This window comes from Heteronotia binoei, chromosome 9 (assembly GCF_032191835.1).
Source record: "Heteronotia binoei isolate CCM8104 ecotype False Entrance Well chromosome 9, APGP_CSIRO_Hbin_v1, whole genome shotgun sequence".
NCBI lineage: Eukaryota > Metazoa > Chordata > Lepidosauria > Squamata > Gekkonidae > Heteronotia > Heteronotia binoei.
This window is the reverse complement of record NC_083231.1, coordinates 2340176-2365789: the sequence shown is the minus strand read 5'-3', so window position 1 is coordinate 2365789 and position 25614 is coordinate 2340176. Positions and strand designations below refer to the sequence as shown.

At 48.4% G+C, this 25614-nt stretch overlaps 1 protein-coding gene across 3 annotated transcripts in view; it reads left to right on the top strand.

Moving 5' to 3' along the window:
- The window catches only part of PPP2R2C (protein phosphatase 2 regulatory subunit Bgamma), a 118957-nt gene that overhangs the window by 71042 nt on the left and 22301 nt on the right, over positions 1-25614 (top strand). For all 3 annotated transcript variants that reach the window (XM_060246130.1, XM_060246131.1, XM_060246129.1), the window contains 4 exons: positions 4079-4176; positions 5100-5265; positions 7163-7275; positions 8312-8489. In XM_060246130.1, the coding sequence (XP_060102113.1) occupies positions 4079-4176; positions 5100-5265; positions 7163-7275; positions 8312-8489 (555 nt within the window). The remainder of the gene's footprint in view (positions 1-4078; positions 4177-5099; positions 5266-7162; positions 7276-8311; positions 8490-25614) is intronic.

The window sequence follows — 25614 nt, the reverse complement described above, 5'->3', positions numbered from 1 at the left end:
ACAGTAGTAAGCTATCTGGCCACTTTGGATATGTAAAGACGTTACACCTGGTCAATAGGCAATTTTGGTGGCCTCAAATGAAAAAAGACATTTCAGAATTTGTAACCACCTACCCATTGTGCATAATGGCAAAAAGACGGGGCGGAAAATCCCCCAGTTTCCTTCAACCTACTCAAACCGCAGAGCGCCCATGGTCGGTGGTGTCTATGGACTTTATAGTGGAACTGCCTGCTTCTCAGGGCAGGACCGTAATACTAGTGGTGCTGGATACTTTCTCAAAGCAAGCGCATTTTATTCCATGCAAAAAATTGCCTACAGCAAAGAAATTGGCATATTTATTTTTCCAACACATTGTTAAAGTCCACTCCTTCCCCGATAAGGTCATTAGCGACCACGGCACGCAGTTCATTGCCAACTTCTGGCGGGAGTTCTGCAAACTAACAGGCATGGAGCAGGGGTTGAGTTCTGCCTATCACCCTCAAACGGACGGACAGATGGAACGCATAAACGCGCTCCTAGAACAATATTTACGATGTTACGTAAACTACCAACAGACTAATTGGGTGGAGCTGCTACCATTTGCTAAGTATGGGTACAATAATAGCCTCCGTAGCTCAACCAAAGCGTCCCCCTTTAAAATTGTGAACGGCTATGAGGGGAAGCCGTTCCACATGTTGCCCGGCGGCAGCGAAGACAAATCCACTTCCTCTTGTCAGCAATGGTGGGAAACGTTGGGGAAGGGGTGGTCAGTAATTCAAGAGAATCTGGAAATAGCCAAACAGGACTATAAAGCACACTATGACAAAAAGCATACCCCAGAATGGGATTTTAAAGTGGGAGAAACTGTGTTCCTATCTACAAAGAACTTGCCATTGTCACAAACCTCCAGGAAACTTGCTTACAAATACCTGGGACCATTCAAAATAAAGAGGGTGATAAATGAAGTGACAGTAGAATCGGAGTTGCCAAAAGTGTTTAGTAAAATTCACCCTGTTTTCCATTGCAGCCTTCTTCGGCGAGATCCGGGGGCTACGAATTGGCATCCTCACCCCCCGGAACCCAAACCTATTCAAGTGAAGGGTCAGAGTCATCATGAGGTGCAGGAGATATTGGATGCAAGAGTAAAAAGGGGGGTGTTGTATTTCCTAGTGCGCTGGAAGTATTTTCCCCCCAGTTGCGATGAATGGGTGAAAGCATTCGACCTCCAGGCCCCACTCCTCCTCAAAAGATTTTACCTACTGCACACAGACAAACCCCAAGTAAGAGCTTAGGGGGCAGTATGTCAAGCATTGTATATTCATCTTCTGTTATAGTATTCAGATTATAGATTTGTTACTAACCCTGAATTAAACTAAGGCACATCAAAGTAGCACCCCCACCTTTCTTCTTTCGCTTCTACTAACAAATGCAGGAATGTCCTCTTTGAAGATAAGACCTCTTGGGACTTGTTCTCAGGCTCAGCCAGCCCTGAACCCAGGATGTGCTAGCCGCAAGATAGATAAGGAACCTAGCGTGTGAATTTCACACGTGAATGTAGAATTGTTTATAGAACCTTTGATGTGCCATCTTAAAGCCTGTATTCTACTGTTACAAAGTATCAGTTCCAATTTCTCCCAGCTCGGATGAGCCTCATGGATTATCAATAAACCAAACTTTGTTTCAAGATTCAAGGACTGGTTATTTTGAGATCTCATGCTTGACACATGGCCCCTCGGGATGGGCAAGGGCAAGTCTTTAAGGTGTTGTTGGACTCTTGCTCTTTTCTCCTGTATTGTGCAAATTAGAGTTGAAAGTTTCTGTCTGCTTCTGTTGGTTTGAAGAGGAAGGTCTTTTTAAACCACAGTACCTGAAGAAGCCTGCCAAGGCCCTGCGAAGGGATTTCTGGCTTAGGGTTGCCAAGTCCAATTCAAGAAATATCTGGGGACTTTGGGGGTGGAGCCAGGAGACTTTGGGGGTGGATCCAGGAGATATTAGGGGTGGAGCCAAGATCAAGGCTGTGACAAGCATAATTGAACTCCAAAGGGACGGCACACCTTTTCAATTCCTTCCTTCGATAGGAAATAATGAAGGATAGGGGCACCTTCTTTTGGGGCTCATAGAATTGGACCCTCTGGTCCAATCTTTTTGAAACTTGGGGTATATTTTGGGGAAAGGCACTAGATGCTATACTGAAAATTCGGTGCCTCTACCCCAAAAAACAGCCCCCCCAGAGCCCCAGATACCTGCAGATCAATTCTCCATGATTTTCTATGGGAATAAATCTCCATAGGGAATAATAGAGTTTCCAGCAGACATTTCCCTCCCCTCCCCCTGCTTTCCGATGACCCTGAAGCGGGGGGAGGGCCTCCAAACCGAGGGATCCCTTGCCCCCATCTGGGGATTGGCAACCATATTCTGGCCCCTGCTTCTGACCTAGAAAGGGCTGCTTTTTCCTGAGGGGAGAGAAAGGGAGGGGAAATAAAGAGAGCAGGCCTGTGAGAGCGGAAGGCCTGCCAGTGGGGTTGCCAAGTCTGGGTTGAGACATTCCCAAAGCTTTGGGGTTGAAGCCTGGAGAGGCTGGGGGAGGGGAAGGGCCTCATCAGTGTCTAATGCCACAATGACCACCTTCGAAAGCAGTCATTTCCTCCAGAGAACTGATCTCTGTAGCCTGGGGATCATTTGGAATTCCAGCAGCTTTCCAGGCCCAACCCAGAAATTGGTAACCACCGATCAGGGTTGGGGTTGCCAAGTCCGCTTCATCTCCCAGCGGAGGACAGTCATGTGCACGCTGCGCGCAACAAAATGACATCGCCCGGAAGTGACATCATCAAAATGGCAGTGCACCTATTGCACCATAGAGTTTTACCTCCCAAATGGCTAGAGCGTCCGGAGAAAATTATAGAGTTTTCCTGGAAATGCCTAGAGCGGCCGCGCATGGGCACCACCATTTTGATGATGTCACTTCTGGATGACATAGCGCCAGTGACGTGGGGGGAGGTTTCCCCCGCCGGCTCAATGTGGGCCGGCGGGTTGAGAACCTCCCGGGCGGGAGATTCCCTGACCGGATTGGGTGGTTGGCAGCCTTAATCAGGGTTGTGGTATGTGGATATAAAACACTGGGTTCGATGCATGAAGAGGCTCGTAATAGAGTGATTACAGCTTTTTATTAGTGATTACAGCATTGTAATTGCTAAACTAATGGCCAAGGGCCCTGCTTAAATGCATGTAAATGATCCCACCCAAAACTCAACGACTCTTAACTATAGGTACAAGTATTGGCCATTGACTCCTGATTGGCCAGCTGGCTCTTGTGCTGGAGCCTCAAGCTCAGCAAAGTCTCTGCTTGCACAGTACCAATACAGAACAGTGGAGTAAAGACCTTCTCATAGTCCTGGCATCAGAGTCCTCATTCCCTTAGAGCTGCAAGGGAGTGCTTGCAAGCAAGAGCGGAGAAGGAGCTTCATTTTTAGCCACTTCTCCCCCTTTTCAGTGCTTCCTCACAGCGCCAAGTGAACAAGTGCTTTTTAAGGTGAGTTCCCTCAATGTACAGCTAACCATGAGTCCGGTCGGACCCTGTGACCCAACACACCTCAGGTATATTGTACAGTTTGGCCATGAGATGGACATCCAGGCTACTAAGATGCAGCTTGTATTGAGATAGTAGGCGGAGACAAGGGCAGTCAGAATGAACAGCTAATATTCAGGCTCATATTCTTATATCCTCAATTACTTTTTTAAAAATGTTACTTTAAATATTATTTCTAGTAGTTTGTTCATCCCCCCCCCCCCCACTGGGGTTTGGCAATCCAGTCTTGAATTTTTAGAAGTTATCAATTAATCTTTTGGAGCCAGGGACATGATAGATTTCTTCAGAAATCATTTTTAATGTTTGTGGGCTTGGAAAATTTGGAAAAAAAATGTGGAAATGGTTCTAAGATTCAGATTGTGAGGAAAATACAGTTTCTATGGTTGTATGTTGGGCTTGGGGCAAGAAAACAGCTCCTTTGTTTGGGCTTGTGGGGGATATTTGATGTTTCCAGTGTTTTGTATGGCCTGGTGTCTGTAACCATCATTCCCTCTGTATTTATCCCCCCTGCAGCTGACATTATTTCAACTGCGGAGTTCAACCACACAGGGGACTTACTGGCAACTGGGGACAAAGGCGGTCGAGTTGTTATATTCCAAAGGGAGCCAGAGGTAGGCTGGGTGTTTTATTGTCCCCATTATTATAAGGGTAAGACTCTTATTTCAGCATTTGAATAGTGAACAGCATTAACAGTCAACTATCAGTTAACTGATATCTACACCAGAGACGCAGCAGAGTGCAGACTGAATAATAAATTCACATTTGAAAATAAAAAACCAGTTCTCCTAGAAAAGAGCAATGAACAGGGATGGATTATTTCATTAGCTCATTTCTCATTCCTTCCCCAACCTGACAAAATTCCAGCAGTCTTCAAGTCCTGAAAAGGAGCCCCTGTGGTGCTAAACTGCTGGCAAGTTGTGCCTGGGAGCCTTTCGTTCTATACTAGAATCATAGACATGGACAATCCACTTTTTTCCTTCAGTTCCACTGAGCCAAAACAGTTTTAATCTGTCTCCAAACTGTCAAAACAGTCTTTTGAGATTCCATAACTTAGGTGCTGACATGGAGGAAGCTCGTGTTACCTGTCGTTGCCCATCATTTACCTGAGGGTGGGGCCACACAGAACAAGGACCCTGAAGGTGACCTGTGGGGAGAAGGAAGCTGATTTTAAAGGGGATGTAACTTGAGGTCTGTTGAAACCAGGCCATGTCTCCACTCCTCATTTAACATTTATTTTATTTTATTCATTTCTCCCCAGTGGGGACCCAAAGTGGCTTATAGAGTTATCCTCTTGTCCATTTTATCTTCACAACAACCCTGTGAAGTAGGTGAGGCTGAGAGAGTGTGACTGGCTCAAGGTCACCTGGGCATCCAACAGCCTCAGCCACTTAATGCCACACTGGCTCTTCTTATTTCCAGGAGTGTTGGCATATGAGTGAATTTGGAAGTTCCTTTAGCTTTCCTGGAAACAAAGTTGTGTGGATCCTGTGTTAAAGACCTGAGGTTAATTGTTGGAATCCTGTGTTCCTTGCAGAGCAAAAATGAACCTTACAGTCAAGGCGAGTACAATGTTTACAGCACCTTCCAGAGCCATGAGCCAGAGTTTGACTATTTGAAGAGCTTGGAAATAGAGGAAAAAATTAACAAGATCAAGTGGCTGCCAAAGCAGAATGCAGCCCACGCTCTTCTGTCCACGAATGGTAAGGATGCTGGGTTACCATACAAACCATCAGGTTTTAGGGCTGCCAAATCCAGACTGGGAGAGTCATAGAGGTTTATGAGTGGTGTTGGGACGGGGAAGTGCCTTAGCGGGGTGTTATGCCAAGTTAGATTAATGTATTGTATGTAATGTATTCTATGTGTGTCTGCCCTGGAAAACAGTTCAGAAACTTCAATTGATCCAAAATGCAGTGACCAGGTGTAATGAACTGTGCATAAAACAGGTCCCTAGTGCAGCTATTTCAGAGAACTGGGAGGTAGTTAATGCCTCACTGTAATGCAGTTTGATTGACAGGCTTGTATGCATCCCCCTATTGGCCAGTGCCAGCTGAGGAAAACTTTAAAAACAGCTGAGAGCTGAGGAGAGGGGTTTTCAGTGTGGGGGGGGGATGTTTGTCCTCTCTGGCGAGTCAGTAGCTGGACAGTGGGACAGACAGAGGGACAGTTGGGGTGTCTGTCAGAGGGAGCCAGACAGAGTCACTTGCAAAGTGAGGGGACACAAATCTTTGCCCTTATAGAATACCATCAGAATCTGAGGGAAAGTTCAAAACAGAAACATTAGTCTAAGTGTCAGCCAGGCTGAAAACCATTTATTCACAGTGTTAAGAACTGAGGATCGGATTTGGTAGGAGAGATTGGTCAGTAGCTTGAAACTGCCAGTCTAGCCAAATAGAAAAGGAATATTGCTTCCAGGAAATGGAAAATATTTCCTTCTCAGGTATTCATTGGGTTTTTATTCATTCTGAAAGGACCCCCGGTCTTGTCAAGTACTGCAAGTTCTTCACCATTCAATGCACCTTAGTTTCATCAAAAGGTTTTTATTGAAGGGAAAACATGATTGGCAAGAAGATCCTTGCTAAAACTGGCATTGGCGAGCTGAGCCCTCCTACATATACCTGGGGTCCGTCCTTCACACAATTAAAAGCTTAAGCACCAAAACCCCACCAATCATATTCCCTCCCCACTCAGTTCCAGTGTTCCCAAATCAAGCGGGTACACTCTCTGTGAACTAGATAAGTCGACCTTGGCTTAGTCTAGTACAGGGTAGAGAGATAATGAATGGTACAGTGTGTTAGCACAGAAGAATACACATCATGGCAAGAGGCATTCTTGACAGGACTATGTAAAAGAAAATGGTCTCAGACACCTCCAGAGGCAGCGGGAATGCTATAATCTTACAAGGAGGGAGATAAGTATAAGAAGAAAGTACTAGTCTGCAGGAAACTAAGTTAGTTAAATAAATCTTTATTTTTGCTGCAAAGAAATCTCTAAGACAAAGAAATCTCTCACTGTTAAGAACAGAGGACTTATGAAAATAAGCATCAACAAATACTTTGTATCAAAGATTTCAGGTTTTCACGGCTGGTAGCATCATTAGGGTTTGTAGAATCTTTCGGGCTCAAGTGCCGTGTTCTACTGGAGAAAGTTTTCCTTCCAGACGTTTCGTTCTCAGCTGCGGAGAACATCCTCAGTGGCGTTGCAGCTGGAGCAGGCGCTCTGATCTTCTTGGCTGCTGTGCATTGAGTGATTGGGGGAAGTTCATGATAAAGCTAAACAGCTTTAGGAATATCAGAGGAATGTCACACCTATACATTCAGGAGAAAATATAAACAGGAGAGTCCCCTTCAAAATGCCTCCCAGTCAGATGATCTGGTTCCATCTTTTTCAACATCCAGCTTCATGGAGAGGAGAGGGCTGCTGCTGCTGCTGCTTTAGGCTGGGAGCTGCTGACTCACTTGCTGCTTTAAGCTGATACATCCAAGTTGCATTGAATGCTTTCCAGTGCAGAAACGGAAGCTTCTGACGCAGCAGCTATGATACTGAAAATAAGTGAACTGTGCGGTTTCTAATAACAGTGCTGGTCTCTTTTGTTTTAAGATAAAACTATTAAATTGTGGAAAATTACTGAACGAGATAAGAGACCTGAGGGATACAACTTAAAAGATGAAGAGGGGAAACTTAAAGATCTTTCTACAGTGACCTCACTTCAGGTGAGCATCACTTCCTTTCATTAGATTCCAGTGCATGATGGTCCATTAGAGTAACTGCTGCCAGGCTTTGCGGCATCTTATGAACCTCCATGAACCTCCACTTTCCTATGCTCAAGGTTCTGTTGTGAGCATGCCTAACAGTGTCAAGATGTAGTTCCCATGGTTCCTGTAAAGCACTTTATGCTCAAGAACAACAGCATGTGAACAGGCCATCACTATATTCTTTGTTATATTTATAATGACAAATTTGCTGAATTTTACCCATACTACAAGCCTGATAGCTAATTTGATAGAGCATTAGTGGTTCAAGGTTGCTTTGTGGCTGAGTGGGGCTTGGTTCCTGTCTGTCTGCTGCAGCGCACCATTTGATTCTTTTGTTGGTGACGTTATCTTAATCTCAGTCACCTTTTTTTACAAAGCACATGTAGGCAGAGACTTCCTAATTAACCTTATCAGTGGAAATAATACTTTAAATTATATAATGAATATAATATATAAGTATTATAAGTATATAATAATGAAAACTGCTGCAAGAATGTACAGCGATTCTTATAGCATCCAGGAACCGTGGGAACTACATCTCCCATGGTTCCTGCTTATTTTTGACACTATTGGGCATGCTCACAACAGCACCTTGGGCACTGTCCCTTGATTTCTACTAGGGATGGGTACAAACCAGGAAAATGGAAGCTCATGGAGTTTTGTGGTTCATGAGACCTCACGAACCACAGTTTGCAAACCTCCTTGAACTTTTTCATTTCCCAAAGCAGCTTGGGTTCATGGGGCTAATGAAGGGTTCATTATTTTTAAATGCCCGCCCCCCTCTGTGTTGGGCCATAGTGGCGGCACACTTCCAGAATTGAAGGGAAGGCAATTTGCTTTCCTTTCACTTGTGGAGGCATGCCGCTGAGGGAAGGGGTTTGTGTGAATGGGGTGCATGAAGGATGTGCATTTTTTGCCTTCACTTATGCAGGTGTGCCACCCAGGCAGTGTAACAAATATGTCCATGTATATAAATTGATATGCATTTTCACAGGTGCCTGTCTTGAAGCCAATGGATTTGATGGTAGAAGTCAGCCCCAGGAGAATTTTTGCCAATGGCCATACCTATCACGTCAACTCCATTTCCGTCAACAGTGACTGTGAGACTTACATGTCAGCCGATGATCTCAGGATTAACCTCTGGCACTTGGCGATTACAGACAGGAGCTTCAGTATCCTTTGCCATGATTACTCCTCCCAAGCATCTTCTCTGGCTAGAAACATATTTTGAGAGTCTTTTTGCAACCCTAGTTGTGCTTTGCTAGATTGTGAGCCTATCATCACAAGGGAATATTTGCAGCTCTGACACCTGGAAACTGCCCACTATAAATGTATTAATAGTTCCTTTCTTGTGCTGTTTAAAATATTTCCAAAAACATTCCCTCCTTCTTTCCAAACGCATTCCCTCCTGCTTGCTTTGGAGATAGTGCTTGCTGCCTGTTTTTGTAGATGGTGAGATATTCATAAGGCCCTCAGACTGGGAAGGCCGAAATTCTTTTACCTGTGGTGCATTGAACTGTTGTTATGATGGCATTACTTTGTGTGTTATGTGCCCCCAAGTCACTTCTGGCTCATGGTGACCCTATGACCTGGATAGCCCAGGATAGCCAGATTTCGCCAGATCCTGGAGGCTAAGCAGGGAGGGCCCTGCTCAGAATTTGGATGGGAGACCTCCAAGGAATACCAGAGTCATGATGATGCAGACACAGGCAAAGGAAAACCATCTCTGAACTTCTCTTGCCTTGAAAACCCCACCAGGATCCCCATAAGTCTGCTGTGACTTGACAGCACTTCCCACCATGAATGTAATGACCTCCAAAACAGCCAATCAATAACAACCTTGATCAGGTGCTGCAAACTGGGAGCCACAGCTTCCTTTATTGAGTGCCACTTGACAGAGCACAATAAGATGGAGGAGTTTACCATCTACAGTTGGAAACAAAGGAGACAGGGAAGAGAGTGGAGGTGGGGATAAACAAGGGAAGAGTGGGGTGGCTGGCTGAGATTCATGTGCGACACGTACTCGGTCAGAGTTTCATTTGCAAAGGGCTAAGTGGTTTTGACAAAAGGTTCATGGGAAAGGTGGCTTCGGAGGAGGCATTTGAAGGAACTGAGAGAGGGGTTGCTTTATTATTTATGATGATGCTAATGCAGCATTTGCCTTTTTGGAACCACTTCCAGAACTGTTTGAATTAATAGTTTGAACAAGGCTGTGAAAAACTACATCTTCAGGGTGCACTGCTGATTAGTGAAGATGGCGAGCTACATGTAGAGTGATGGGCCTGTGATGAAGCAGCAGCACCCACCCCTTCTGGAACAGACATGCAAATCTCCCAAGAGCAACCTGCCCTTCCTGGTTCCATTAGAAAGCCAGCTGTGATTGGCTGGCCCCCAGGATGCTCATGGAAGCCACTCCCCCACCTATATCTTCACATTTTAAACAAAGCATTTTTCAAAGTGCCAGTTAAATGTTGGAAACGGATAAACAGTGTTGTGTCTTGCATTTCAGTCCCGAAATTACAACACAGCGGACACTACAGAAGTGACCAGTGGAAGTCCACTGGTCCCCGAATGTAGCTCCGCAAATACGCTCCGCCAATCAAGATCTGTGGCGGGAAGTTTAACCGGCCAGGATTGGACCTGGCCAGACTGAGGGTTGTTCTGGGGTATGTATATAAGCAGGACCCGGCCCGCGTTGCCTTGCCTTGCGATGTACTCGCTAATAAAGCATGTTGCCTTCAACACGTCTCATCACTCAGTACATTACAGTGGCGACGAGGATGGGATTCTAGCCAGGTAACTCCCCAAGCGGGACTTCGCTGACCCGGCTGGAGACGAGGAAGGCACGCATTCGAGGGAGATGGAAGTGCCTGCTGACACCATGGCTAACCCGAGTGGGATGATGGGCCACCTTGCAGAGTTCGACCATGCCAACCCCGATAGGTGGGAGACCTACACAGAACGAGTCGACTGCTACCTACGAGTGAACATGATTACAGATGACGGCCGTAAGAGAGACATGCTCCTGAGTATCTGCAGGGATTCAAGATTGCAAAGGGTCTCTCAGCCCCTGCAAAGATCACAGAGAAAACGTACGAGGAGATAGTCAGACTCCTGACTGGGCACTTCTTGCCCCAGCCTTCCATCATCACCCGCTGATTCCTCTTCCACAAGAGGGATCAAGGGGCGGGAGAGACAGCCGCTGTCTACCTGGCCACCCTCTGCCAAATCGCAGGGAACTGCAGCTTCGACAAGCTGGATGAAGCCCTGATGGATCGCTTCGTCTGGGGTCTCTGACGAAAGACTGCAGCAAAAGCTCTTTGCAAAGGAAGAGCTCACCCTCCAACTTGCCTTCAACGAAGCCACCGCATTTTGAGAGAGCAACCAAAGCTTACAACAACCTGTGAGCGGAAGCCGTCCACCAGGAGGAGATGGCACCGGGCAACCCAGAGGAGGAGGAGGCAAACCAGCTACGTAGCCAACCAGGAATGCGGCCGAGAGCGCCCACGCGGCCATGAGTGACAGAGAGACCAGCCAACACCAAGTGCGCCAGCTGTGGGGATCCACACGAGCGCCAGGACTGCCCCTACCACAACGTGGACTACAGGAACTGTGGAAGAGTGGGCCACATAGCGCAGGCTTGCTTGGCCAAGGCCACCCGCAGATGCCAGTCCACCAACCACGACTCGACCGATGCCTACTTGACCGCATCGACTAGCCTGCAGGTAATGAACTTGCCCCTCACCACCCCAGATAAGGTCAGGGTGTCGGTCCTAATCGAGGGCGCTCCATGCCTAATGGAGCTGGACTTGGGCTCCTCCATCTCCATAATTTCAGAAGAATCTCTAAGAAAAGTTTGTCCCTGTGGCCGGATGGAGATGTGCGCATATGCGCTGATTACAAGTGCACAATAAATAAGGCACTTCAGGACAACCCATACCCCGTTCCGGTGGTCAGCCACGTACTGGCAGCCATAGCAGGCTCTAAGGTTTTTGGGAAACTGGACTTGGCCCAGGCATACCAGCAACTCCCAGTGGACGCCGAGACAGCAGAAGCCCAGACCATTGTGACTCACAGGGGAGCTTTTCGGGTGTGGCGGTTGCAATTTGGGGTTAGTGTGGCTTCGGGGATTTTTCAGAGCATAATGGATGCTCTTCTCAAAGGGATCCCTGGAGTGCAACCGTTTTTTGATGACGTTTTTATTGTCGCCCCAGACGCTGAGGAGTTCAGCAGCCGTCTGCATGAGGTACTCCGCCATTTCCAGGTGGCAGGACTTAAAGTAAAGCGGGAGAAGTGTTCCCTCGGGGTGTCGAGAGTAGAGTTCTTGGGGTTTGCAGTAGACGCCGCGGGAATCTACCCAACAGCCGACAAGACCAGGGCTATTGTCCACATCTGGCCCCCACATGCAAGATGGAGTTACAGAGTTTCTTGGGATTATTAAATTTTTATCATTCATTTTTGCCCCACAAAGCGGCCATCGCAGAACCCCTTCATAGGCTCCTCGATAAAAACGCCCCATGGGTCTGGGATAAGAAGCAGGTCGCCGCTTTTCAGGCAGTCAAGGATCTCCTAGTTTCCAATGATGTGCTCCACCACTTTGACTAATCCTTACCAGTGATTCTGGCTTGTGATGCTTCCCCATACGGGGTGGGCGCCATTCTGGGGCACCAACTCCCGGACGGGAGGGAGGTTCCTGTGGCCTATTATTCGAGGACCCTGACCCCCGCGGAGCGCAACTATGCCCAGGTAGACAAGGAGGCCTTGGCAATAGTGGCGGGTGTGCATAAATTCAACAACTACCTGCACGGTAGGCGTTTCACGATCGCCATGGACCATAAGCCGCTACTGGACCTCCTCACCCCAGACCGCCAGACACCGCAAATTCTGTCACAGCGCGTCCTGCGGTGGAACCAGTTCCTCAACTTATACACATTATGCCCTGGTCCACCGCCCTGGCAAAGCTATGGGACATGCGAATGCCCTCAGCTGCCTGCCGCTGCCCTCTATGGACCCAGATCCCACCCCCCATGTGATGCTCATAGAGACTCTACCAGAGAGGCTCCTCCACACCGCCGAGGTAGCTAGGGCCACAGGTAGAGACCGCATCCTTGCACGCATTTTAGACTGGGTGGGAAGGGGGTGGCCCACGGGCAAACTGGATGCAGAATTCAGGGCATTCGCATCACGCAGAGAAGAACTGTCCATGCACAAGGGGTGCCTTCTCTGGTGTAGTAGGGTTGTAGTCCCCCCCCCCCCCCATTGCACAAGCAAGTGCTGGAAGCCCTACACGAAACACACCTGGGGATAGTGAGCATGAAGGCCCTGGCACGTAGCTATGTATGATGGCCGGGGATGGACGAGGAGATAGAAGGGTGGGTTCGAAGGTGCCAACCTTGCCAAGAGTCCTGACCTGATTTGCCCAGTGCCCCTGTTCACCTCTGAGAGTCCAACAGGAGGCCGTGGTCCCGGTTACACCTAGACTTTGTGGGGCCATACCAGGGCCAAATATTCTTTTAGTCGATGCATACACCAAGTGGTTGGAAGTGATTCCTGTAGCTTCAACCTGCACCGTGGCAGCGGTCAGAGCCTTGTGAAGGGTCTTTTGCACTCATGGGATTCCCGAGACCCTCGTCACGGACAATGGGACTGCTTTCACCTCCTGGGAATTCCAGGAGTTCTTGAATCGGTACCTCATCCAGCACATTTGGTCCGCCCCTTTCTATCCAGCCACCAACGACCAAGCAGAGCATGTGGTGCACACCACTAAAGAGGCCCTGGGTCGCATTGTACAGGGAGATTGGGATCACCGCCTGGCAGCCTTCCTATTTGATAACAGAATCACCCCCAACCCCATCACCGGGTTAAGCCCTGCCGAGTTACTAATGGGGAGGAAGTTGATCACGAGGCTAGACAGGTTGCATCCTGACCGGGCTATGGACCTCCACAGTTCCCTTGAAAACAGGGAAGCTGCTAGGGGATTCTTTCCAGGGGATCTGGTATATGCAAAAAACTTTGCAAGCGGGCTGGAGTGGTTAGCCGCCTGATGCTGCGGGTCACCGGGTCCCACTCCTACGAGGTCTCGTCGGAGGGGGGCCAGATCCTAAGGAGGCATATTGACCAGTTGTGTCGTCGCACATTGCCAGAAGAACCGACAGTGATTGGGGGAGCGGGAAGCGGGGGAGTACTAACAGCAACACCCCTGGAAGCTGCCCAGCCTATGCTGGCCGCACCCACTATGCGGGCGGAAGAGCACCACAGCGGAGGGAGCACCCCCCCCCCAGAGAGGAGATTCCGGAACAGCAACAGGCGGCAGACAGCCCTTTTCCGGTGTCACCCCACCATGAGAAACCAGCCGCCCCGCCAGCCACGGTGGCCGCTCCAACTCCCCAAATAACCCCGAGGAGGTCGACCCGGGAACTCAGGGCGCCAGCCTACTTGAAAGACTTCATGTCTTGAACTAGGGGGAGAGGAGTGTTGCGTCTTGCATTTCAATCCCGAAATTACAACACAGTGGACGCTATGGAGGTGACCAGTGGAAGTCCACTGGTCCCCGGATGTAGCTCCGCAAATACGCTCCGCCAATCAAGATCTGTGGCGGGAAGTTTAACTGGCCAGGATTGGACCTGGCCAGACTGAGGGTTGTTCCGGGGTATGTATATAATCGGGACCCAGCCCGCGTTGCCTTGCCTTGTGATGTACTCGCTAATAAAGCATGTTGCCTGCAGCACGTCTCGTCAGTCAGTACATTACAAAGAGGCTGAGCGCAGGGGGTGGGGGGAGGATTTATTAGGTGGTGTTGTGCTTCTGGGGATTTCCTATGAAATTCAACTTGAATGCTTGCTTGACGCAAGTATCAGTATGTTGCTGCTGCTACTTTGAGTATTTATATGCACATGAATGTTGTGGGGGCTCCATCTCACCCATGAGCTCTGTTTGCATCAAGGGTGCACCAAAATTGTGACATGCTGGTCAGGAACACTGATTATTAAATGTGGGTCTGGAAATCTGGCTTGGCAAAGGAAGTGTTTGACAGATGACTTTAAACCATTCCTCAACATTTACAGTTTTTCTCAGCCTCTAGTTGGAAGAGAAATAGAAAGGAAATGACTTGGAGAACATCTTCTAGCTTTACTGTAAAAGGCTGTAATGGGCTTGATTGCATGGTGGGGAGAGTGTGCCGCCCACATCCTTAATTATAAATGATATTCTGCAGAAGAGAAAGAGTGGATGTTCTTAATGTTTGCTCTGAAATATTTGCAGGCTAAGCTTTTAGATAAGTCATCTTTGAAAATGGAGAATGAGAAATGGCAACTGCTGGATGGCTGCTGATAAGGCTCCCTTCACATCAACTGCCATCTCTGGGCTATCTGATAAACGTTAATGGCCTCCTGCAGGATTGTGTGTGGATTGTTCACCTGACAGTGTGGAAGAGCACTCTTGGACTCCCTTCTTTTCCTGGCAGTTATGCTCTAAGGGCTGCAATGGCATTGCTATGGTGATGCTTTCTCTCTTTCTGGCACTCATCTTCCATAGACTGAGATAATTACAGTCTGTGGATACCCTGTTTGGAGTGAACAGCACAGCCTGTGAAGTCTCAGAAGGGTTGGTTTTTAGTAGCTAATCCCCTGGTCCCCTCACATTATCTGATGCATTCTAGCAATTGAAGCCGAGGATCATTGGGTTTTATCTTGTATAAATTATTCTGGAAAAAGATGGGGTGGGAATCATGGAATCCCTTTCCTATCCCATTCTGGAGATTGCACAAAAATGTCATATTTGCCAAGAGGACGCATTTAGAGTTTGTCAATGCCAGTTTTTCTGTAAAAACACCCTGAAATCAGAGAATGCTCACTTTAGATATTTTGGTGACTGGGGGTGGTGGTTGGTCCCCCCACACAGACCAAGGCTATTTGTGGTTCCTCAAGAGGCAGCAGTTGCCATTTCATTCAATGAAATACGCCAAGTGTAACAAATGCCCTACCCTTCCAGACATATTTTCCTCTCAATATGCTTTTAGTTCAGAAGAGGAGAGTGTTGTAAAATGAGAACGCTTTATTCAGAAGAAACAATCACAATCAAGCAGGCAGCAACAGCAAACTATATACACTGAGAGAGAGGGGGTTGCCAATCCCCAGGTTTGGAGGCCCTCCCCCCACCCCCGCTTTCGGGTCATCAGAAAGCGGGGGGGGGGGAGGGAAATGTCTACTGGGCAATCATTCCCTATGGAGAATCCCTTAGGGAATAATGGGGAATTGATCCACGGGTATTGGGGGCTCTGGGGGGGGGCTGCTTTTTGAAGTAGAGGCACCAAATTTTCTGTATAGCATCCAGTGCCTCTCCCCAAAATACCCCCCAAGTTTCAAAATGATTGGACCAGGGGGTCCAATTTTATGAGCCCCAAAAGAAGGTGCCTCGATCCTTCATTATTTCCTATGGAAGGAAGGCATTTAAAAAAGTGTGCTGTCCCTTTAAAAGTGATGGCCCCCTCGCAGATTACCTCAGAGTTGAAGCAGCTGCCCCACTGCCCATGGCCCCTGCTGCAGCCTGCAGGCACCTTTTCCAGAGCCCCTTTGACAAAACTGCAGGGGAGAGGCAGAGAGAGGCAAACTTGGCAACGACGCCTGCAGCAGCCACACCGGACAAGTCAGGCAAAGAGCAGCTCAGTTGCTGGCTGCCCATGCAGGCTGGGAGGGCTGCAAGCAAGAGGGGAAGCTGGGGGGCGGGATGAAAGCTGGCCCGGGGCCGCCAAAGACATGGGCACCTATAGACCAGGGCCTACATCCAGCCCTGGGATGATCCACTCTTGTTTCATTAGCATGAGGCAAAGGGGGATATCAGGTTTCAAGCAGCCTGTATCAAACTGGTGGCAGTCAGTGTATTAGCTTTGTATGTTAATTGATGGCCAAGCAATGGTTTCTAATGATGCCAAGCTCAGGGAGATGGCTGGGAAAAAGAACAGCTGAAACCTTCATTACCTGATTACTGAGACTTCAATTCTGCCTGCAGTGGGGTTTGGAAATACAGAAGCGGCAGCAGGTACATTGTTCTTCTCATTCCTAGGTGCTTGCAGCAGTGGGTGTTTATTTTACAAAGGTGTGTTTCTGAGACCTCAGACAGTGAAATCCTCAGCAACATCCACCCTGCAGGGTGGACCTCTCTAGTTCCAAGCAAAGAATCAGGCATTTTGGAAGTGCTCTGAACGGAAGGAGGCCTCTCTAGCTCAAAGAAGGTGAAATCTCATTATTTTTAATGGGGTCCTAAAGCAAAAAAAAAATAATAATCTTTTATATTATAGATATATGTTGGTAGAAGAGACTATCTGAGAGACTATAGGAGGCCACGCTAATTGGATGCAAAATGCTATAGCAACAAACAGTCAGATTCAAAGGCACAAAGCCCTGCCCTGATCAAAGCCCTAAGGACAAGTGCTGCTCCAGGGGTGTCCCATTAAGCAACATACGAGGCATTCCTTTCAGTCTTTGTAACGGCAGTGTAAGAATTCTGAACTTCAAGCAGCATCACACATGCAGTTACTAGAGCAAAAGTGTTATATAAAATTTAACACAAGCAAAAATAGGTGTATTTCCTGGTGGTTGGGAGGGGGGGGGCGGGTCACAGCAGGACCTATTGCTTATGCACTATTACATGGAAATAGCAGGGCAACCCAAACGAAGTGAAATGGGAATCTCACAGGGCCTGACTTCCCACTGAATGTGATGGGACTCAAAGGGCTTCTCTTTAGCTAGATTGTTTCTTGTGAGTGCAGCCAATTTGCATCTTCATCTAACCCAAATGAACTCCTTTGCAGGCAACGAAGCTAAGCTGACTGGCAGTTTCTAGACAACAACCCAAAGTATGGCGTTGTCAGCTCTGGGACTATCCTCAATTAAAGTAGGCCTCCAGGATGTTCAGAAGGCAGCTTTATTGATAGATAGAAATAGTAGCAACACACAATGGTGTGTGTCAGAACTGGCTCACCTGAGAGGTGGCCAGTGCCTCCCCAGGACTGTTATACAGCTGGCCAAGTGTTACAGTGGAAAAAACCCAAGCAAAGCAATACAAATTGGTTCACACCACCATTTCACCCCTCCTAGACAATAAGCAGTTTGAGCTGGTTCTGGAATGAGATAAGGCCGCCATGGGAAGGCAGCTCCAATCTTCTCTACCAGGCAGAAACGAATACAGACAGCGCAAAGGAGGCACACTCACCCTCCCTTAGATTCCCAACACAAAAGAGCAAGTCAGCACATAGAAGCATCAAAATGGCAGGGCCTCTTGACAGGCATGAGTCATGAGCAGAACGAGTCCTGGTGCCAAGGATTGTAATGCTTAGATCTGTTGCAAATCAAGTGGCATTTCTTCTCTCCCAAAGGTCTGCTCATGCACAGAATGTAAAAGGAGGTTTTGCACATAGGTAGCCTGGTGGTGAGCAGACTTCTTTAACGTTGTGCTCCCACCTCCCATCCACACACTTTGGCCAGAGCACCCAGCCAAGCAGTCCTGGGGTCTGCCAAGCGACACACCGAGTCAGATTCCTTCTTCAGTTCTTGCAAAAGGAATAGTGTGGCTGCTGGGCCCCACCCTGATCTGAAACTGTCTCTTGGTCCCGGATGTGGATGTTTGGTGAGGGATGATGGGGAGGGAAGTTTGTTTGTTTAGCCTGGAGAGGAGATGACAGAGGGGTGATAGGATCACCATCTTCAAGTACTTGAAAGGCTGTGTTATAGAGGATGGTGCGGAGTTGTTTCTGTGGCCCCAGAAGGTGGGACCAGAACCAATGGGTTGAAATTAAATCAAAAGAGTTTCTGGCTCAACATCAGGGAGAACTTCCTGACAGTTAGATCCAATTTGGTGTAGTGGTTAAGTGCGCGGACTCTTATCTGGGAGAACAGGGTTTGATTCCCCACTTCTCCACCTGCAGCTGCTGGAATGGCCTGGGGTCAGCCAGAGCTCTCGCAGAATTGTCCTTGAAAGGGCAGCTGCTGTAAGAGCTCTCTCAGCCCCACCCACCTCACAGGGTGTTTGTTGTTGGGGAGGAAGATAAAAGAGATTGTGAGCAGCTCTGGAGACTCTGATTCAGGGTGGAGGTTGAAATATAAATCCGTTGTCGTCTTCTTCCATGGCAGAGTGAGTGTTTGAACCTGGGTCTTCCAGATCCTAGTCTAACATCACACTGGCTGTTCCACATTGCTGTACCATATTAATGCAGATATGGAGAACTTAGAATCACAGCAAGAACAAACACCAAAGGTTTAAAAGCTAAGAAATGCCTTTTTGAAACAGTTCACATTAGTCTAGTATCATCCTGTTTCATTTCAATTGTTAGAAATATGTGGCCCAGAGCTAGGAAGCAGGCACTGATTCTGGAGTGCTTACTGCTGGGTTATGATGAATCCTACAGAATCTGTCGGAAGAAACGGTCCAGCCCTGCCTCTTGCTAAACTATCAGGTTGCAACATCAGAGCCCCCCCCCCTTTTTGTTATCTTTCTTTGATTCCATTATGTAATACAATAATGCTTCCAATATTGAATTTTTACAGCTTTTTACCACCCTTCTCCTATCCACCCCCCACCCTCGAGTCGCAGTTTCTTAGTCCTTTTCTCTCAGCCAGGGGCATAAGGTTTGGAGCGTCCATGGAATGTCCCTTCTTTGTTCTTCTTCCGTCCATTCCCAGTATAACGACCACTTCTCCTTGACTATCACTTTCTTTTCCTCCCACGATGAATCTTGACAAATTGTGGAGATTATATCTGATTGGATAATTTCAAATAAATAATTATGCCAATTTCCTTCTGTCCATTTACTCGCATCTTTCCAACCTGCTGCTATAACGGCTTTGCCTGCTAGCACCATTGCTTTCAATAATTCCTGATGTTTACTCTCTTTTCTTCTCAGTCTTATTGTGCCTCTCAACATCAGCTCAAAATCTATATTTATGTTTATTGTAAATAATCCATTAATTCTGCCCACCACCATTCTCCAAAAGTTTTTAACCTCTACGCATTCCCACCACATGTGGGAGTACCATCCTTTTATAATTTTGCAGTGCCAGCATTTTGGACTCAAACCTGGAAACATATTTGCTAGTATAGCTGGAGTTCTATAAACAGTAGCTCTCGGATGAGTTTTTCCATTGTCTTGGAGTGTGCCTTTAGTCGCCTCAGGTTGAACAGGCTGCCATCGGTGCGATAGCGGATGTATACACCATCGTCATCATCTAGATCTACTGCGGCTCTTTGAAGCATCATGCTAAAGAAGATCGTAAAGAGAGTTGGCGCGAGAACGCAGCCTTGCTTTACACCTGTGCCTATTGGGAAGGGCTCCGAGAGGTCGTTGCAGTGTCTGACTTGGCCTCGCTGGTCTTCGTGTAGCTGAATGATCATGCTGAGGAACCCTTGATTCGAGCGGCTCCGAATCGTGGGTTTTATACTGTCATCACCTGCGACTCCTTGAGCGCTTTCATCAGCGCTGCCTTCGCACCATCCTCAACATCCACTGGAGTGACTTTGTGACCAACACTGAAGTCCTCAAGAGGGCGGAGGTTACCAGCATTGAGGCACTGCTGTTGAAGACGCAGCTGCGCTGGGCAGGGCATATTTCTAGGATGGAAAACCACCGCCTTCCCAAGATTGCCCTGTATGGCAAACTCTCCACCGGCCATCGAAATAGAGGGGCACCAAAGAAGAGGTACAAGGACTCCTTGAAGAAATCCCTTAGCACCTGTCACATCAACCATCACCAGTGGTCTGACCTAGCCTCAGATCGCAAAGCATGGAGGCACACCATCCACCAGGCTGTCTCTTCCTTTGAGAACGCACGCATAGCTGGTCTTGAGGACAAAAGGAGATTGAGGAAGAATCGCACTGCTACAGGACCAACCCTAAATCAGACTTTTCCCTGCAGCCGCTGTGGCCGGACCTGCCTGTCCCACATTGGTCTTGTCAGCCACCAGCGAGCCTGCAGCAAACGTGGACTATTGCGCCCTTCTTCGTTCGCGAAGCCAAGCCGAGAGACAGTGGAGTTCTATACAATTTTGTAAAGAATTTTAACTCTAGTTCCTTAAACTTATATTTTTTAATTCTTGTTATCCCCTCCATAATTTTTATGACTTTTTGCTCCGTTATTTGCGTCTCTGCCTCCCATCTTCTTTGTGTTTGAAAGATTATTTGTTGCTTATCTGAAATCATTTTCTTATATATCACACCTGCTAAACCTTTCCTGGTTTTTTTTCATTCTTATGTATATCTCCTCTACTGGTTCCTCTACAGCCATTTTCCCATCATCTCTTAGCTTCTTTATTTTCTTATGCAAACCAGCTATTTTTAACCAATATTGTTTCCCTATGTCCCTTTCCAGTACTTGGATTGGTTTTAAATTTCCCCCATTATACATGTCTTTTTTATTCTTCTATATCCTTTCTGTCTAAGCAGTTCCCACCATCTGTTGTCTATGCTATCCTTATCTAAAGTTTCCAGTGGTGCCCATGTGGATGTACCTTTTAACCATTTGGGTTGCCAATTCTTCCAAATGTTTAATGTTGTTCTTCTAGGGCCTGTCTCCAATCTATCTTCTCTTTCCATCTTATTTGTAAATATACCACATTTCCCTGCTCCCTTATTTACTTCATTCTCAAATTTAACCCACTTCCTATTCCCATCTTCTTCTATTTCTAGCAAAGCTTTCAATTGGAATGCTTCATAATACTTTGCTATGTCTGGAATGCCCCACCCTAGTTCCACTTTTCCAATTTTTGTTTAGTAATCTCTAATGGTAATACTTGAAATAGATATATCAGTTTTGGTATCCAAAACATTTTTACACTCCTAATTTGGGATGTTAAAACTTCTCTTTTCCATCTTTTTCTATCTCTCATTATTTTTCTCCATACATTATTGTAATTTTTTTCAACTATCATTAATTTTCTGGTATATTTCTATTCCTAAATATTTAAATCTCTTTACTCCCAATCCAATTTTGGTTAACTCATTAATTTTTTACTTTCCTTTCGGCCTACATTTTGGTATACCTCTGATTTCATCATATTAATTTTTAAGCCTGACCTTATTTCAAAGTCTTCCAATATTACTTTAGTCTCTTTAATTCCTTCCTTTGGGTTGGACATTATTACAATTATGTCATCTGCAAATAAATTTATCTTCATCTCTTCCCTACCTATTTTACATCCCTCTATCCTTCCTGAATTCCTAATCCTTTCCGCTAACTGTTCTATTGCCATTATAAATAAATAGGGTGAGAGCAGACATCCTTGTCGAACTCCCCTTGTAATTGGGAATTGTGCAGTGTGTTCAGCGTTTATTCTAACCACTGCTGAGCTTCCATTATATATTTCCTGTATAGTTTGTATGATTCTCTCCCCAAAATCGTATTTCTTCATTACATTCCACATGAATTCATGAGCTTTATTGAATGCTTTATATACGTCTAGTTTAAGCAGAGCTGTTTTCCGGGTTCTGCTGTGATGTAGTCCATTTAGTATGTTTCTAATCGGGTGTGCAATGCTTCTGTTTTTAACAAACCCATACTGGTCTTTGTCAAGTCTGCTGTATTGTTATTAACATGTTGTCTAACTCTGGTTCAGAAGCAAGGGATTCTGGGCTCTTACTGAACACCAATGCTGCTAGCTACCTCTCCTCCCCCCCCCCTCCTCCTCTTAGCTATGCCTTTGTTGTGTAGTCTGCTTTGAAATGCTGATATGTGAACAAGATTGTGGAGCCTTCTCAAGCTGGTTGTCTGTGGGGGTGTTAAGCGCCAAAGCCTTGGCTTGGGAACGAGGGAGTAACATCCTTGTGCGAAAATATACTGCATAGAGTGCCCCGCCCGTAGGAATCCTTTGATCTATACCTTAAATGCTTGGTTACTGTCCATGTACCCCAGTCCTTCAGTCTCTACCATGGTCTTCATTTCTGCTTTCAATAAACTAGTTACTTTGTTTCAACCAAAGACTCGTTATTGAATTCAGCTGACTTGACATTTTGAAGGACTCCCTATTTTGGAGTTCAACCTTTCCGGCAACTGAAAAGGCAATGTCCGACCAGCCTCCGGACAACGGAGAACTCCCAACAAGAGCGGAGGGGGCCGAGACACCCTGGCACATTCACACTGCCAGAAGGACCGTGGCTTCCCCTCCCCAGTTTCAGCTGGTAGTTACTCCCCGGCAATACCAGCCGAGGACCTCGACCACGCTAATGGACCAGGCCCCGATCCTCCTGGAGGCGATCATGACCCGCCACACCAAGCGGGTGCAGCTGGCCGAAGCCGTGGCTACCAACCCGGGCGAGCTGGAGGAAGGAGCCGAGGTGACCGTGATACAAGCCCCGGGCAGCGGGAGTGAAGGTGCGGAGTGTGAAGAGGAGGACGGGGGGCCGAAACCCAAGGACCCGCCCGACGAGGACTACCAGATGTTCTGGTCAATGGTCCGCCGCGAGGTCGACGGGGCAGTGAAGGACCTCAAGGAACAACTGCAGACCCTAACCGCCCAGCTGGGGAGAGCGTTGGGGGTAACCGGGACCCGCCAGCAACAGCCGGTGCCAGCGGGGCTGCGAGGACGGCCGAGCCAACCTCCACCCGTCGCCCCAGCGGGCCCCCAAGCGCCGGTGGCGCCCCAAGCGCCGGCAGCCCCCGCCTCGGCCAGACAGCGAGACCTGGGGGGGGGGGTCGAGAGCTGGATGCAACTTTCGACGGGGATCCGGAGGAAGTGAACTATTTTGCAATCCAAGCGAATAGCTACATGTACTACTGGGGAGATCTGTTCCCTGATGAGGTGAGCCGAGTGGACTATTTGGGGTCGAAGCTGCGGGGTCCTGCTAAGAAGTGGTATGTGAGCCTGTGCGAAACCAACAGCCCGCTCCTGCACTTCGTGAACACGTTCGTGCAAGCTCTACTGACCCAGTACGAGGACCCCCTGCAAGAGGCCAGAGCGCTTTCAGCGCTGCAGAACATGAAGCAGGGGGCCTGATCCATCCGAGAATATGCGGCAGATTTCCAGGCGAACGCCGCCCGAGCCCGGAACTGGAACGAAGTGATGAAGATCGAGCACTTCACTAACGGGCTGAACCCCAGCATCCTGGATCGGGCTCTCACCCAAGCCCAACCAGACACACTAGTGGGGTGGATCCAGCTCGCGGGAGAGGTGGAAACCAACCTGAAAAGAGTGGCCATGCTGCGCCAGGCGCTGGCGGCGGACAAGGGTGACCCAAGACCACCCTGGGGAAGGTCGACCCCCCTAAAGCCAAGAAACCGCCGGCGGTCACGCCGGCGGGGCCCCGCCGTTGCTTCCGGTGCGGCGACCCAAGTCACCTCGCCTCCAACTGCCCTCAGCCTCCCTCTGGGACTGCCCCGGCACCGGGGTCAATCAGGCAGAGCACCCCGGCCCCCAAGAAGGCCCCTGGCCGCCCTAAGGATGCGGCGAAAAGCAGCGCGTTGATGGTGCAGGAGGAGCTGCAGGAAGAAGAGGTCTGCCTGTCCGCTTAACTGGCCGACCTCGCGTGGGAAGAGGAGCCGGCGGGAAACGACTCCGACCTGCTTTGAGCGGTGCCAACCAGCAGGTCGATCGGGAAAAGGCACCACTAACGGTAAAAACCATGGGAAGACTGTACTTTGTGATGGTAAAACTATTGAACCCAAAACTGAAAAGATTCCTGCAGATTCGAGCCCTCATAGACTCAGGGTGCAACCGGGAACTAATCTCCCCCAAGGTGGTGGAGGCCCTGGGACTGGAGCGCGCACAACTGCCCCACCCCATGTTGTTTGAGCAGATGGACGAGTCGGTGATGGGGGGGGGAACCGTGTACGCAGGAAACAGAGCCATGCCCCTTGGGGATTGAGGGCCATTGGGACCTGGAGACTTTTGTCATTGCCCAAGCGTGCGGCTATCCTGTGGTGTTGGGAGTGGGGTGGCTAGAAAAACATGAGCCCCTTATCCGCTGGAAGGCACAGACCATCAGGTTCTCCGACCCAGACTGTAGCGGGCACTTATGGAACCCGGCATGGGGGCCGCGAGCGCCCGCCGCTCGAGAGAGGGCGTGCGTCCTGGTAGAGGAGGGGCACCAGGTCCCGAGCGCCTATCGCGACCTGATGGAGGTTTTCAGCGAGCGGGAGGTCAACCAATTACCCCCCCCCCCCATCGGAACACAGACTGTGCTATAGAGCTAATCCCCGGGGAAAGTCTGCCCCGGGCCAAACTCTACCAGATGGGGTGGGCTGAGAAAAAGGAACTGCGCAAATTCTTAGACTTGAACTTGAAGAGAGGTTTCATCAGACCCGCAATGGCCCCCCACGTGGCCCCAGTTTTGTTTAGAAAGAAGAAGGATAATACACTTAGACTTTGCACTGACTTTCGCGGGATAAACGCGATATCAATGTCCAATGCCTACCCCATCCCCCTCATCAAAGACTTATTGAACACGGTGGCGGGGGGGGGGGAAATCTTCACAAAACTCGACTTGAGAGACGCGTACTTCCGAGTGCGCATCAAAGAGGGGGATGAGTGGAAGACGGCGTTCAACACCCCAATGGGACAATTTGAGTATTTGGTTATGCCGTTTGGATTGCAGGGGGCGCCTGGGGTATTCATGAACTTTATAAATGATGTGTTGAGAAAATTTCTGTACAAGGGGGTGGTGGTGTACCTGGATGACATCATTATTTACTCGCAGGATGAGCAGTCCCATGTAAAATTGGTGAGGGAGGTGCTGACCACCCTGCTAGAGCACCAGCTGTATGCCAAACTGTCTAAATGTGAATTTCACCGCACTGAATTGGACTACCTTGGATTCCGAGTGTCCAGGGATGGACTAGCCATAGACCCTGCGAAAGTCCAGGCGGTCTTAGAGTGGGCTCCCCCGAGGACACGTAGACAGCTCCAATCATTTCTCGGATTCTCCAATTTTTACAGAGGATTCATTGAGGGGTTTGCCCAGATCGCCCTACCCCTGACTGACCTCCTCAGGACAAAGGGGAAGGGGGAGGACGCGAAACGCCCTGGGGCCAAGCTAAACTGGACGCCCGCTTGCCAGGCGGCTTTCGACAGGCTCAAGCAACTGTTCACTAGCGAGCCAGTCCTGAGCCACCCGGATGAGCAAAAGGGCTTTGTGGTCCAATGCGACGCTTCCGACGTCGCCGTAGGAGCCATTCTCATGCAGAGGGATGGGGAGGGGAAGCTACGGCCCTGTGCCTACATCTCGCGGAAGTTCTCTGACGAGCAGAGAAGTTGGTCAGTGTGGGACAAGGAGGCTTTCGCAGTCATGTTTGCACTAAAAACCTGGAGATCGTGGTTG